This window comes from Ostreococcus lucimarinus, chromosome 17 (genome assembly GCF_000092065.1).
Source record: "Ostreococcus lucimarinus CCE9901 chromosome 17, complete sequence".
Classification (NCBI taxonomy): domain Eukaryota; kingdom Viridiplantae; phylum Chlorophyta; class Mamiellophyceae; order Mamiellales; family Bathycoccaceae; genus Ostreococcus; species Ostreococcus sp. 'lucimarinus'.
In genome coordinates, this window is record NC_009371.1 from 239,636 (window position 1) to 252,141 (window position 12,506).

At 57.6% G+C, this 12,506-nt stretch overlaps 4 protein-coding genes across 4 annotated transcripts; 2 read left to right on the plus strand and 2 right to left on the minus strand.

Moving 5' to 3' along the window:
• Window positions 1-898: 898 nt before the first annotated feature.
• Window positions 899-2,274, plus strand: OSTLU_28336 (predicted protein; the record flags this gene model as incomplete). Its single annotated transcript, XM_001422099.1, has 3 exons — window positions 899-914; window positions 1,011-1,140; window positions 1,398-2,274. The coding sequence occupies 3 exons, from the start codon at window positions 899-901 to the stop codon at window positions 2,272-2,274; spliced, it is 1,023 nt and encodes a 340-aa protein (XP_001422136.1).
• A 351-nt stretch (window positions 2,275-2,625) lies between these two features.
• Window positions 2,626-3,516, minus strand: OSTLU_28337 (predicted protein; the record flags this gene model as incomplete). The annotated part of the gene is made up of 1 exon (XM_001422205.1): window positions 2,626-3,516. One exon carries the CDS (start codon window positions 3,514-3,516, stop codon window positions 2,626-2,628), a length of 891 nt encoding a protein of 296 aa, XP_001422242.1.
• A 374-nt stretch (window positions 3,517-3,890) lies between these two features.
• Window positions 3,891-6,011, minus strand: OSTLU_1302 (predicted protein; the record flags this gene model as incomplete). The annotated part of the gene is made up of 2 exons (XM_001422206.1): window positions 3,891-5,434; window positions 5,495-6,011. Coding segments are annotated over 2 exons (2,061 nt in total), but the record flags the coding sequence as incomplete, so codon positions are not given.
• A 1,835-nt stretch (window positions 6,012-7,846) lies between these two features.
• OSTLU_42103 (ABC(ATP-binding) family transporter) lies at window positions 7,847-12,478 on the plus strand (the record flags this gene model as incomplete). Its single annotated transcript, XM_001422100.1, has 2 exons — window positions 7,847-9,694; window positions 10,646-12,478. 2 exons carry the CDS (start codon window positions 7,847-7,849, stop codon window positions 12,476-12,478), a joined length of 3,681 nt encoding a protein of 1,226 aa, XP_001422137.1.
• Between the last annotated feature and the right edge of the window lie 28 nt (window positions 12,479-12,506).

The window sequence follows — 12,506 nt, forward strand, 5'->3', positions numbered from 1 at the left end:
GACGTACGGGCGTCGATACGGCGTCGCGCGCGTCGAGGAGCGCGTCGTCGTCGTCGCGTCGTCGTCGCTCGCGCGTCGCGCGTCGTCGCTCGAGCGTCGCGCGTCGCGCGCGGGCGAGTCCATGCCGGCGTCGTGGTGGACGAGGCGCGTCGATCACCGCGCGCGCGACGCCCGCGGCGTCGGTCGCGCGTCGCCGCGTCGCGCGCGTCGCCGGGGACGGTTGGACGGGCGTTCGGACGCCGAATGTCCGAATCGTGTTCGAATCGTGTGCGTAAACAGTGCGACGATGGTTTGCACATCGGTCGGACGGACGTTCGGACGCCGAATGTCCGAATCGTGTTCGAATCGTGTGCGTAAACAGTGAGACGATGGTTTGTACATCGGTCGGACGGACGCTTTTTCAAACGTTTTTCAAACCGACGCGCGCGCGAACCGACGGCGCGACACGCGCGCGCGCGCCCGCGAGCGCGCCTCACGCGCGGGCGACGCGGGACGACGCGGGAATAATACTCGCGCGGGCGACGCGCGTCGCGCGCGAACGCACGGCGCGAACGGACCGTCGGGCACGGACAGAACGCGTCGAACGGCGCGAGGCGCGTTTAAACGACGCGCGGTCGCCATGGCGAACGTTCGACGGTCCGCGCGCGCGCGCGGCGCGGCGACGGGGAAACCGACGGCGACGCGCGGGCGACAAAATTCTCAACCGTTGATCGATCTCACGAATCGCGGCGGCGCCGCGCGGGGGCGCGCGCGGACGGGCGCGAGCGAGGCGAGGGGCGACGGCGAGGCGAAGCGGGCGCGCGGCGACGGGGGCGACGACGACGGCGCGAGCGAGGCGCGGGCGAAGGCGACGAAGCGGGCGCGGAGTCGAGAGAATGATTTTCGATGCACGGAATCGATGGACGCGACGAGAGGTACGTTTGATGGGAAGGGCGCATTGCGGGTTTGAATTCGCGCTCGAAGAGTTTGAAAAAATTCAAACGACTGACCGCGCGGTGTTTGAACGACAGCGACGGCGAGAGGAATGGTGGCGACGAACAGCGTGGATTATCCGTTTAGCGTCAGGGGAGGAAGACGGGAGCAGGAACGGGTGAAGGCGAACGTGTTGGCGCCGTACGTGGTGGATGGGAAGTATTTCAAGTGCGTGATTTGAGACGAGCGAGCGAACGCGCGCGAACGCGAAGACGTTTGAATTCGAAACGGCGACGACGGATTCGAGGATGAGAATTCGGAGGGTGATGCGACGCGTCGTCGATCGTGATGGGCGTCGCGAGATGTTGGTGATCAAACGCGGGCGCGCGCGGGCGTTGGGGGGATTTCGCGACGTGGATGGGTGGCGGTACATTTACAAGTTTGAGAGACTGACGACGCGTTTAAAACTCGTTCAACCTTCGCAGCGTGGCGATTCGACAACAGCTCGTCGATTGGATGGCGGAACAGCACAATGCGATGTCGCTCACGGATGAGACGTTACATCTTGCGATCGTGTACGTGGATACGTTCTTGACGCATCGAGTTCCGGATACGTTTTTGCAGCGACACGGAAGCGGGAGCGAGCCTGTGGAAGCCAAGCCGCTGCGCGCGCTCGACGGCGACAGAGTTTTGCACGCTATGGATGCGCAACATCCTTTGTGCAACAAGCTCAAGCGCTTGGGCATCACGTGTGTATTCGTTGCGGCGAAAGTGACGGAAGTAACGACGCCTTCGGCGAACGTTTTCGCGCGCTATGCACAAGTGTCGTCGTTCACGCGCGAGCAGCTCTTGCTCGCCGAGCGCGCGCTGTTGCGAGAGATGAACTACGCGCTGATCCGCCCGACGGCGTTTTCGTTCGCCGAAGCCTACGTCGAGAGCGTTTTGCGCTCGACGAATCGACTGCGAAGATTCCCCGATCGAATCGACTTTTGCGGTTCCGGGTTCGCCGACTACGGTGACATGCCGACGTGCTTCAAGGAGACGACGTACTACTTGGTCGAGCTCTCGGCGTACGGACACGAGGGATTGAAATTCGCGCCATCACTCCTCGCCGCCGCCGCTGTGGCTTCATCGCTATCGTACTTGAAGATCACTTGGGACGAGGTGCCGATCCTGGAAGAAGTCGTCGGATACACTTCAGACGAGCTCAAAGAACCGATTGATTTCTTGCGACGCGTTGCGCGAGACGCGCAAATGATCGAGGAGTGGGGCGAAGGTTTGATGGTGAACGAGAAGTATGAAGGATGTTCAAACTTTGTTTTCAGTGAGATTAACTCGGAGGGTGACCCGACGAGACGCTGAAGGTAACATATAGAGAGGGTGGGTATATAGAGAGAGTTATAGAGAGTGTGTATGTTTTGCGACTCGCGCGAGTCGCAAACCCGTAAAATATAGCAGCGACGCGGTGCGTAACCGACGTCGTCATTGATATGAAACGATATTAGGGCGCGATATGTATCTTGGATATTGAAAACCAGCGATGGATTTCACGCGCAAATTAGAACCGTGAGTAATGTTAATGACAACGACTTCTTATTGAAGATTTAAACAACGCACGCGCGCCGCCGACGCGTCTGATAATCAATGAAAGGATTTGCAAAGGAATCTGGCGGCATGGGCAATAATATGAAAACAACGGGAGCGTGAAGCGATTTATTTCAGCATGGAAACCCCGCTGGAAATGAGCGCGACGACGATGAATTGTTTCACGTGCGCCTCGGGAATTTGCAGCGATAGGTTCTTCGCCACGAGATACGAACACGCCATCGCGGATCCCGCCAAGAGCGCGGCCGATCGGAATTTTACGTTCCCGTTCCTAAAGTGCGCCGTACTCACCGCCAAATTCGTCAACACCGTCGCCAAGAGCGCGGTCCCACAAATCCTATGCACCTCCATATCCGTCATCCCCGTGAGATACGCCGACACCAATACCCCGCCGCCGACGCCCACCGTCCCTTGCAGTAACCCACACGCCACACCGAGCGCCAGCATCTCCCGCTCCCCACGCAGCGCTTCCATCCATCCGCCCCACTTATCGTGTCGATCTAAAAACTGATTCCGCACGATTTCCCACGTATTCGTCGCCGGTTCCCGCTCGCGTTTAATCGCCCAGCCCTCCTTCGCGTCCTTCCCCGCTTCCTCCACCTCCTCCGCGTGCTTCTTCAGCATCGCGCTCGGCGAGCACAGTATCAACGCTCCCCCGAGCATCTTTCGCAGCGTCTTTCCGCTCAACCGTTTCGCGAGCAACTGTCCCACCGGCGTGCACGCCGCGCCGACGCAGCCCACCGTCACCGCCGCCGGGACATCGCTCACGCCGTTCTGCGCGTACGCGAAGCTCCCGGCCGCGGTCGCGCCCGTGACGGCGACGACGGCGGTGCCGACGATGTGTCGCGCCTCGTATCCGAGCTTGCTCAGGGCGGGGATGAAGACGACGGCGCCGCCGAGGCCGGTGACCGCGGACACGGAACCGGCGAATCCACCGCTGGCGACGGTGAACGCGCCGCGGACGAGCGAGGACGCGCGCGCGAGGTGAGGAGACGCCATCGAACGCGCGACGCGCGCGGCGAAGGCGCGAGCCGCGGCGCGACGCGGCGCGAAGTGGCGGGGCGGTTTTCAGGGTCGAACTGAGGGTCTGGGACTCAAGGGGAGGGACTCAAAAGGGCCGTGTTTTTTGTGTCATCGCGTAAAGACGAGACGAGAGGATCGCGCGGCGGGGGCGAACGACGACGACGACGTCTTCGGGAACGATCTCGAGTCGTAATAATTGAGTTCAAATAAAAAGTCAGTCACTCGCGAGAGACTTCTAGTAGTTATAGGGAATTAACAGCGCGTGGTGGACGCGCGGCGCGCGAATGATCGGCGACGCGCGGCGCTCATTGGCCCGCGCGCTCGTCGCGAGCGGCGGCTTCTTCAGCCTTCATCTTGGCGATCTTCCTCGACATGCCGAGAGTTTTGACGAGCGCCGGCGGGGCGTTGACCGGAGCGCCGTTGTTGTCGTCGCAGTCCTTGCAGTAGCAGAGCAAGATGGTGTCGATACCGAGTTCGACGATGGACATGAAGACGTTCGCGATGATGAAGGCAAACAAGACGACGACGATGACGATGAAGAGCGGGGAAGAAACCTTTTCGTCACCGTAGTTGAACGTGTCGGCGTCGAGCATCAAGAAGGCGATCGTACCAGAGCCCAAGGCGACGACCAGCTTGCCGAGGACGAGCATGATGTCGCCGACGATGTTGACTGTGGCGACGGCCGCGACGTTCTTCACCATGAGCGCCAAGGCGTTCCAGGCAGAGTTGCAGAAGGACGTGCCTTCGATGGCGGTCATGATGTACGCGTTGCGGTTCAACCACTCGATCGTCTTTTGCAAGTACCACAAGCAGTATTCCACGTAGTACCCGACGTACTTGATAATCTTGCTGTCCTTGGACAACTTTTTCATGCGGTGCACGATGAAGCGCACGATGAGTCGAATGAACTGCAACAAGGCGACGAAGAAAGAACCGACGGCGGCGGTACCGGTGTGGTACCACATCATCCTTTTGGTCGAGGTGATAATCGGTTTGTTCTTAAGGCCGTTGTAGTTACCGCCCTTGAAGTAGTACTGCACAAAGACGCACGCGATGATCAAGTAGCACATGGCGACGATCCACTGCGAGCCCCAGAGGAAGCCAAAGACGTAGTACGCGAGAGCGCCTTGCAAGTTGCGGTCCCAGACGGTCGCGTAACCGCAGTGGCAGTCATCAGTCGGCGTCGTCGAAGGAGTGGCGCAGTACATGTACGGCGGTTCGCCCGCCGCCAAGGTGCAATCTTGTTGCTTGACTTCACCCGCCGCGAACAAGTAGACGAAGGTGATGAGCCAGTAGACGAAGAGCAACACCATGGCAACGGCGGGCAAGATCGGGAACAGAGTCAACTGCGGCATCTTTCCGAGAGCACCCGTGGCAACCTTGATGACGCCGACGGCAACCTTGACGCGACGGAGCATCAACAAGGTGAAGAGGAAAATGACGCAGGTGAGCGCCGTCGAGATGTACGCGAAAATCTTGAGCGTGTCTTGACCGCTCTCAGCCGGATCGGCGTAGTTGGTGATAGAAGCCGACGCACTATCGGAAACCTTGCTCACGTACGCGTTGACTTGATCGGAACCGATGACACCGGCCTTGAGGTACAAGTAAATGGTGACCACGACGGCGAGCGCGTTCACCGAGAAGAGCGTGGTGTACGCGAAGACGCTGGTGAAGTATCGGAGGAAGAACAAGAAGGCGATGCTCAAAACGATCGGACAGGCGCCACCGGCGACGACGACAACCTTCCAACCAGTGGTGAAGTCATCGATGTAGCGTTCCACCGTGGCGAGCGGACCAGAGAGCGCCTTGTCGATTTCGTCGCCGAGCAACTTGGTGTAAGTCCCCAAATTGCCGGAGCTGTAACCGGTGCCGAAAGGATCGACGTACGGACGTACTCCTACTGTCTCGGGCTCCTCGCGTTCCGCCTTCGTTTCTCCTTGCGAATCGCCGTCACCAAAGAGTTGGCAAGTGTAGAACGTGTTGACGCTCTCGTAGAGCACGGGGTAGCACGGCCCCATCCACTTGAGCGAGGACGTTTTTTGGGGGCCGCTCAAGTACTGGTAGTAGTCGTAGTTGTCCGCCACCCATTGATTCTTGTCGTAGTTCGGTTGGGACGCGATAGTGACGTCTTCGGGGTAATCGCACACAAACGCAACCGAGCTGGCCGTCATTGTCGGCTTCGGGCATTCCTTCAAGCAAATGCTCTTCGCGTCGCGCAAGTTGTACTTACGCGTCGCGCTCGCCGATTGATCGGTGTGCACACCCGCCGCCCAAGCGAGTTCGCCCGGGTTCATGAAATACCGCGTCTTGAACCCATCGTTCTTCCCTTGATCGCAAACTTCGCCGCGGTAATCGGTGCCGAAGAGCAAAATCTTCGGTTTCCCCGTGCCGACGCCGTAAAAGCCCAGCACGAGCATCGCGATCCAAAACGCGATGAAAACGATCAGAAACAAAATATCCGTGCATTTTCGCGGTCCTTTCATGTGTTGATCCAACTCATCCTTATCGCTGTGCGTCGAATCGTCGCGCGCGTTCGCGTCGTCAGTCGCGCGTTCGTCGCCACCTGGCGCCGCGTCTCCTCCCTCCTCCCCCCTCCCTCCATTCTCACCCATCGCGCGCGTCCGCGTCCGCGCCTCGTCCGCGCGCGATCGCGTCTCCATCGTCCTCGCGCGCGTCTCCATCGCCGCGCGTCCGATCCGCGCCGCCCGCGCGTCCGCGCGCGCGACTCCCCGGACGATTCGATGCACGAATTTCGCGACGATTCTCAACGATCGTCGCCGCTCGCGCGCCTCTCGCGCGCCTCTCGCGCGTTCGCGCGCGCGTTCGCGCGCATCGCGCGAGCGCGCGTCCGTCGCCCGCGTCGCACGCGTCGCGCGCACCTCATGACGACCGTGATCGCGCGTCGCGCGCGTGTGCGGGCGCGCGCGACGACGCGCGTCGCCCGCGGCCCCGCGCTGTCGCGCGATCACGCGTTCGAGCGCCGAAAACGCCCATGTAAAACGACGAGGCGCGCGCGAACATAAACGGTCGGTCGCCGTCGCGCGACGCCGCACGCGCGAGTCGTAAAAATTCAATTGGAAATTGTACAAATGTTATACGCGTTCGAGCGCGAAGAACGCCCGCGTAAAACGACGAGGCGCGCGTCGGCGTCGCGTCGGCACTCGGCGACGGTCGACGACGACGGCGCGCGCGATGGGCGACGGCGACGCGCGCGCGAGCGACGGCGCGATGGACGACGCGGTGCGCGGCGCGCGCGCGCGATCGGTGGTGCGGTGCGTGCGCGACGACGACGACGACGACGACGACGACGACGACGACGCGACGACGACGACGACGACGACGACGACGCGAAACGACGCGACGCGACGTTTGACGAGGCGAAACGACGCGACGATGGCGGCGCGCGCGGGCGCGGCGCGCGCGAGACGGTGGGACTGACGACGACGCGAAACGACGCGGCGACGCGCGCAGACGAGGGCGACAGTTTCGCGCGCTGATGCGGAAAAATTACCTGCTGAAGACGAAGGGCGTGCTGCGGTGCTGCACGCTGTGCGAGATCTTGGTGCCGGTGATTTTCTTGGGGCTCATGTGCCTGCCGAAGGCGTTGGTGCCGGATTCGAGGACGAACGATGAGCTGTCGAGGCCGTACGCGCTCGCGGGGGGGATCGAGAGCGTGAACCAGAGGACGCCGAGGGGGTTTCGGTTCGTGGTGGCGCCGGCGAGCGCGGAGACGCTGGAGCTCGGACGGCGAGCGTACGTGCACGCGATGTGCTTGAGCGAGCGGTCGATCGCGAAGGATAGGAGCTATGCGAACGATTTTGAGGACGGGAAAAAGAATTTGTTGAATTTGATGGATGATCAGGTGCAGGCGTCGTCGAACGTCGCGACGGGGGTCAAATCGGCGTTCGCCGCGCTGTCGTACGACGTCACGGCGATGCCCGCGGCGTGTTCGGATGCGTGCCTGCAGGACTCGTCGTGCGTGACGAGTACGTGGGACGCTATTTTAGACGAAGTCGTCGTGACCAAGGCGGATGAAGCCGCGGCGATGGCGTACGTCGCCAGTCGTCCCGGGGAAGTTTTCGCGTACGCGCGTTTTGATTCGGGAGGTAACGTCGCGAGCACGCGCGCGTTCGCGTACACGCTGCGCTTGAATTCGACGAACGTTGCGAACGAGGACAAGGCGGTGGCGGCGTTCATGGAGGACGACTTTACCGGGAGATGGGACAGCGCGTACAACACAGATGATTGGGCAAAGTACAAGTCGTTTGCGTATGCGCAAAACGCGTTCGACGCGGCGATCATCGACATGAAGGACGGAGGCAGTGCGTATAGCGTGACGTTAGACACATCTCTCAAGCCATTTCCTTGGTTGGGGTTCGACTACAACGTCGGTGGCGTCATCGCCGCAGCCTTTTACGGCTTCGTCGGCTCGCTCGCGTTTCAAACCAACGTCGTCCTCGTCATGAAATCCATCGTCGTTGAGAAGGAATTGCGATTGCGAGAAGGGATGAAGATGATGGGTATGTCAAACACGATGTTCTGGTGGTCTTGGTTCTTCACGCACTGGCTTTCGGCGATGATTTCCGTCGTCTTGATCACGTTGGTCGGGATTTACCCGTTTTCGTACACGAATCAATTCATTCAATTCATCTTTTACACGTTTTGGGTGGCGTCTTTAACGCTTTGGAACTTTTGGATCTCGACATTCTTTTCCAAATCGATCACCGCCACCATAGTCGGCTGTTTCGCATACGTCCTCACCATGGTTCCTTCCATCGCGGTCCGCATCACGCAGCCCGAGGGCAGCGGCGCTTGGATCTTAGCGTGCATATTTCCATCCGGGGCGATGAACATGTGGGGCGCGGCGCTGGCTATTCTGGAGGTGAATAAGAAGGGTATCACGATGGAGACATTCAACGAAGACGTAACGCTCAAGGGGAACGTCACGTGCGCTGGTATCTTAGGCATGGTGATTTTCGATTGCTTATTTTACGCGTTTCTCACCTTTTACTTCGACGCCGTGTGGAAAACCGAATACGGCACGCGCCAGCCTCCTTGGTTTCTATTCACGCGTAAGTACTGGTGCGGTGACGCGTCGAAGGTCATCGATGATGAAACGCTTGGAATGCACGAGCAAGAGTCTGGGGACGCCGTCGAGCCGCTCACGAAGCAACAGATGAAGTCAGCCAGCGTCGTCGTTCGCGGTTTGACGAAGAAGTTTGGCGACGAAGTCACTGCGGTGGATAATTTGAGTATGACCTTTGTTCCTGGCCAAGTGAGTGGATTACTTGGTCACAATGGTGCTGGTAAAACGACGACGATTAGTGTTCTCACGGGTATGATTGAACGGACCTCTGGTCGAGCGACTATTGACGGGTACGACACCAAAACCCAGATGCGAGAAATTCGCGCCGGTCTCGGTATCTGCCCTCAATTCGACGTCCTTTGGCCGACACTCACGGTGCGCGAACATTTACAATTATACGCCGCATTTGCGGGTATGCAAAAAGAGGATGTAGAACGAGAACTCAAGCAAGTCGTGGAAGAGGTTGCGCTGACGGAGAAGATTGACGCGAACTCGAAGGATCTATCGGGTGGGATGAAGCGTAAGCTCTCGCTCGCTATTGCGTTTATCGGCAGTCCGTCCGTAGTGTTTCTCGACGAACCAACGTCTGGGATGGACCCTTACTCGCGACGATTCACGTGGGACGTCATTCGCAAACGAGCCGCCAACTGCACAGTCTTGCTCACGACGCACTTTTTGGACGAGGCTGATTTGCTGTGCGATCGAGTCGCCATCATGAGCGCTGGTCATCTTGCATGCATCGGTTCGCCACTATTCCTCAAGTCTAAATTCGGCACTGGTTATCTGCTCACGTTTGCGCGTCATAGTCGCGCGTCATCGACGCAAATCGCGTCGATGACGCAGCACAACTCGAACGCCATGCTGCGAGTGATTCAACACTTCGTACCCAAAGCCGTTGTTCACAGCGACGTCGGCGCCGAGCTATCGTTTTCTTTACCATTCGAGTCTACCGGCGACTTTTCTGCGTTATTCAAGGCTCTCGATGAGCAGATCGGGAATTTAGGGTACGCAAGTTACGGCATCTCGTGCACCACGCTCGAGGAGGTATTTCTATCTCTCGCACATGGGGTGAAGGCGGCGTCCACGGCGCAATCGAAAGGCAAGGTTGTGGACTTAGACGCACCCGTGGAAGAAGCCGACGAATGTGAAGACCTCGATGCAAAATTGGTCGCTGGCAACCGCAAGGACATTCGCCAAACCTACGCGAAGGGTGGTGCCTTACTCAGAATCCAACTCAAACGCTTGCTCTGGAAGCGTTGGCTCAATTGGCGTCGCAGCATGCGGTCGATATTCATGCAACTTCTCGTACCTTGTTTGCTCGTCGTGCTCGCGCTTTATTTGACCACGTTGAGTTTTGAACCTGGGAGCACGATTTCGGCGAAAGAAATCAGTCGAAAGCTACTCAATAACAAGAAGACCCTCGTGACGTACTCCCCTTCGGCGACTGAGGCGGTCGCCGTCACGACGAACTTGATGACAGACACTTACGCGTTACGCTCTCAGTATCAACCCGAGATTTCGTGTATGTGCAACTGCTTAGCGAAAGATCAAACGATCACGATGTCTGCCATGACGTGTTGCGCGTATAACAGAACCATTGAGTCAACGTGTCGAGTAGCGGCATTGGCACGTCTTGCGGGCGGGACGTATTGCGTCAAGTCTCCAAAAGGCTACGATGTACAAAGAGACATCGTTTCTATGGGGCTATCGTGCTCGTCCATGATAGATGACAGTATCGATAGTTACTTACTAGACGTCCAAGAGCCATCGGTGCCTTGTGACATGCAACCGACGGGATCGCCGTGCGACGTCTTGTACGTTGACGAGTACGACGGCACGCGCTATAGTCACACGCTGTACGGACATCAAACAGCCTTACACGGTATGCCGACCGTCATCAACAACGTGAATAGTGCTATTTTGCGCAAGCGCACGTCCGATTCTAGTGCGAGCATCACGACTACGATTCACTGGTATCCGAGCGCGGTGAATACACTGAAGGAAGGAGACATCGAAGAGCCGGACAACTCTGGAACTACGTTCATCGTTTCCATGTTCGTCGTCATGGGGCTCGCTGTTCTCAGTGCTGGGATTTCAATCTTTCCAGTGTACGAACGATGCAATAACTCCAAACACTTACAGCTCGTGAGTGGAATCGATAAACGAATTTATTGGCTGGCGCACTACGTCGCAGACGCCATACAGCTCGTTATTCCGTTCGCCGTCATCGTCGTCATTTTTGCCGGTTTCAATGCGTCTTACTTCCAAGGTCAACTCGGGGCGATCACTGTTTTGTTGGGTTTTTTCATGTTGACCTCTATTCCACACGCGCATTATCAAGGATTTTGGTACACTAGCGAATACTACACCTTTGTTGGGCAAATCGGAACAAACACCACCGTTGGCGTGATCACCACCATCGCCGGTATCGTCACCGATGCCCTGAAAGACTTGAATAAAGAGACGTTGTTGGTGAGCAAAATCTTCAATTACACGTTTCCGCTCATCATTCCGCACTTTAGTTTCGGGAAAGGTCTATACGACATCGCACAAAATGGTTTGGACAAGACGCGGAAAATTTTCCGCGAGGATTGCATGTGCCTCGTCCCCGTCGTACCAAAGGGTTCTTTCAACGTCATCGCCGACGATTTGGGCTATTTGATCGGAACATTTTTCATGTGGAGCGCTTTGTTGTTTTACAAAGAGTATAAAGAGATTTTCGCAAGTTGGATACTGATGAAACGTGGAAACTCGCAAGAGGTATCGCCGAGCGTCGACGAAGATGAAGACGTGCGAGCCGAGCGCGAACGCGTGCTCTCAGGAGACATCGACGGTGATGGCGTCATCATGGACCGCTTATCCAAGACGTACAAAGGCTTGTCAGCGAGTTCTACAAAGCTCGCCGTTCGAAATCTCAGCGTGGGTCTACATCGCGATCAATGCTTTGGTTTGCTCGGCATCAACGGCGCGGGAAAGACGACGACATTCAAGATGCTCACGGGCGAGTTCCCACCATCTGCGGGTGACGCGATCATTCAAGATCGAGACGGTGCGTCTCACAGTGTGCGTACTGATCTTAACGACGCGCGACGATTGATGGGATATTGTCCTCAGTTCAACGGCTTGCAACCAAACTTTACCGCACGCGAGCACATTGAATTCTACGCCGCCATTCGCGGAATGCCGACGGAGATGATTCCGCGCGTGACGGAAGATCTGCTGCAGCGTATGGGTTTGACTTTGTATGCCGATAGACAAGCTGGAACATACAGTGGAGGCAACAAGCGTAAGCTTTCTGTCGCGTTGTCGCTCGTCGGCGAACCAGAAGTCGTCTTCTTGGATGAACCATCAACTGGTATGGATCCCGAAGCGAGACGGTTCATGTGGGACGTGATCTCGTCCATGATGGTTGGACGCACGATTGTTCTCACATCGCACTCTATGGAGGAGTGTGAGGCACTCTGTAATCGCATCGGTATCATGGTGAGTGGCGAGTTCAAGTGTCTTGGCTCCTTGCAGCACTTGAAGTCGCGCTTTAGTGAAGGATACTCCATCGATCTGCGCTTTTCCGACGGAAAAGGAAACGCCGTTATGGAAGCGCTACGAGCCAAACACGGAGACATTGGAGCGGAGATAGTAGAAACACACGCCACAGAAATTAAACTTCGCGTGATGAATCCCGAAATGAAACTTTGGCGTATTTTTGACGCCGTCGAAGCTTTGAAGCAGTCGGACGACGACGGCGCAAGAATTGACGACTACTCCGTGTCGCAGACGACTTTAGAGCAGGTCTTCATCCGATTTGCAAAGGAGCAAACCGAGGAGATACACGCGGCACCGGGATTACAGTAGATATTGTACAGTATATTGCAACGAAATA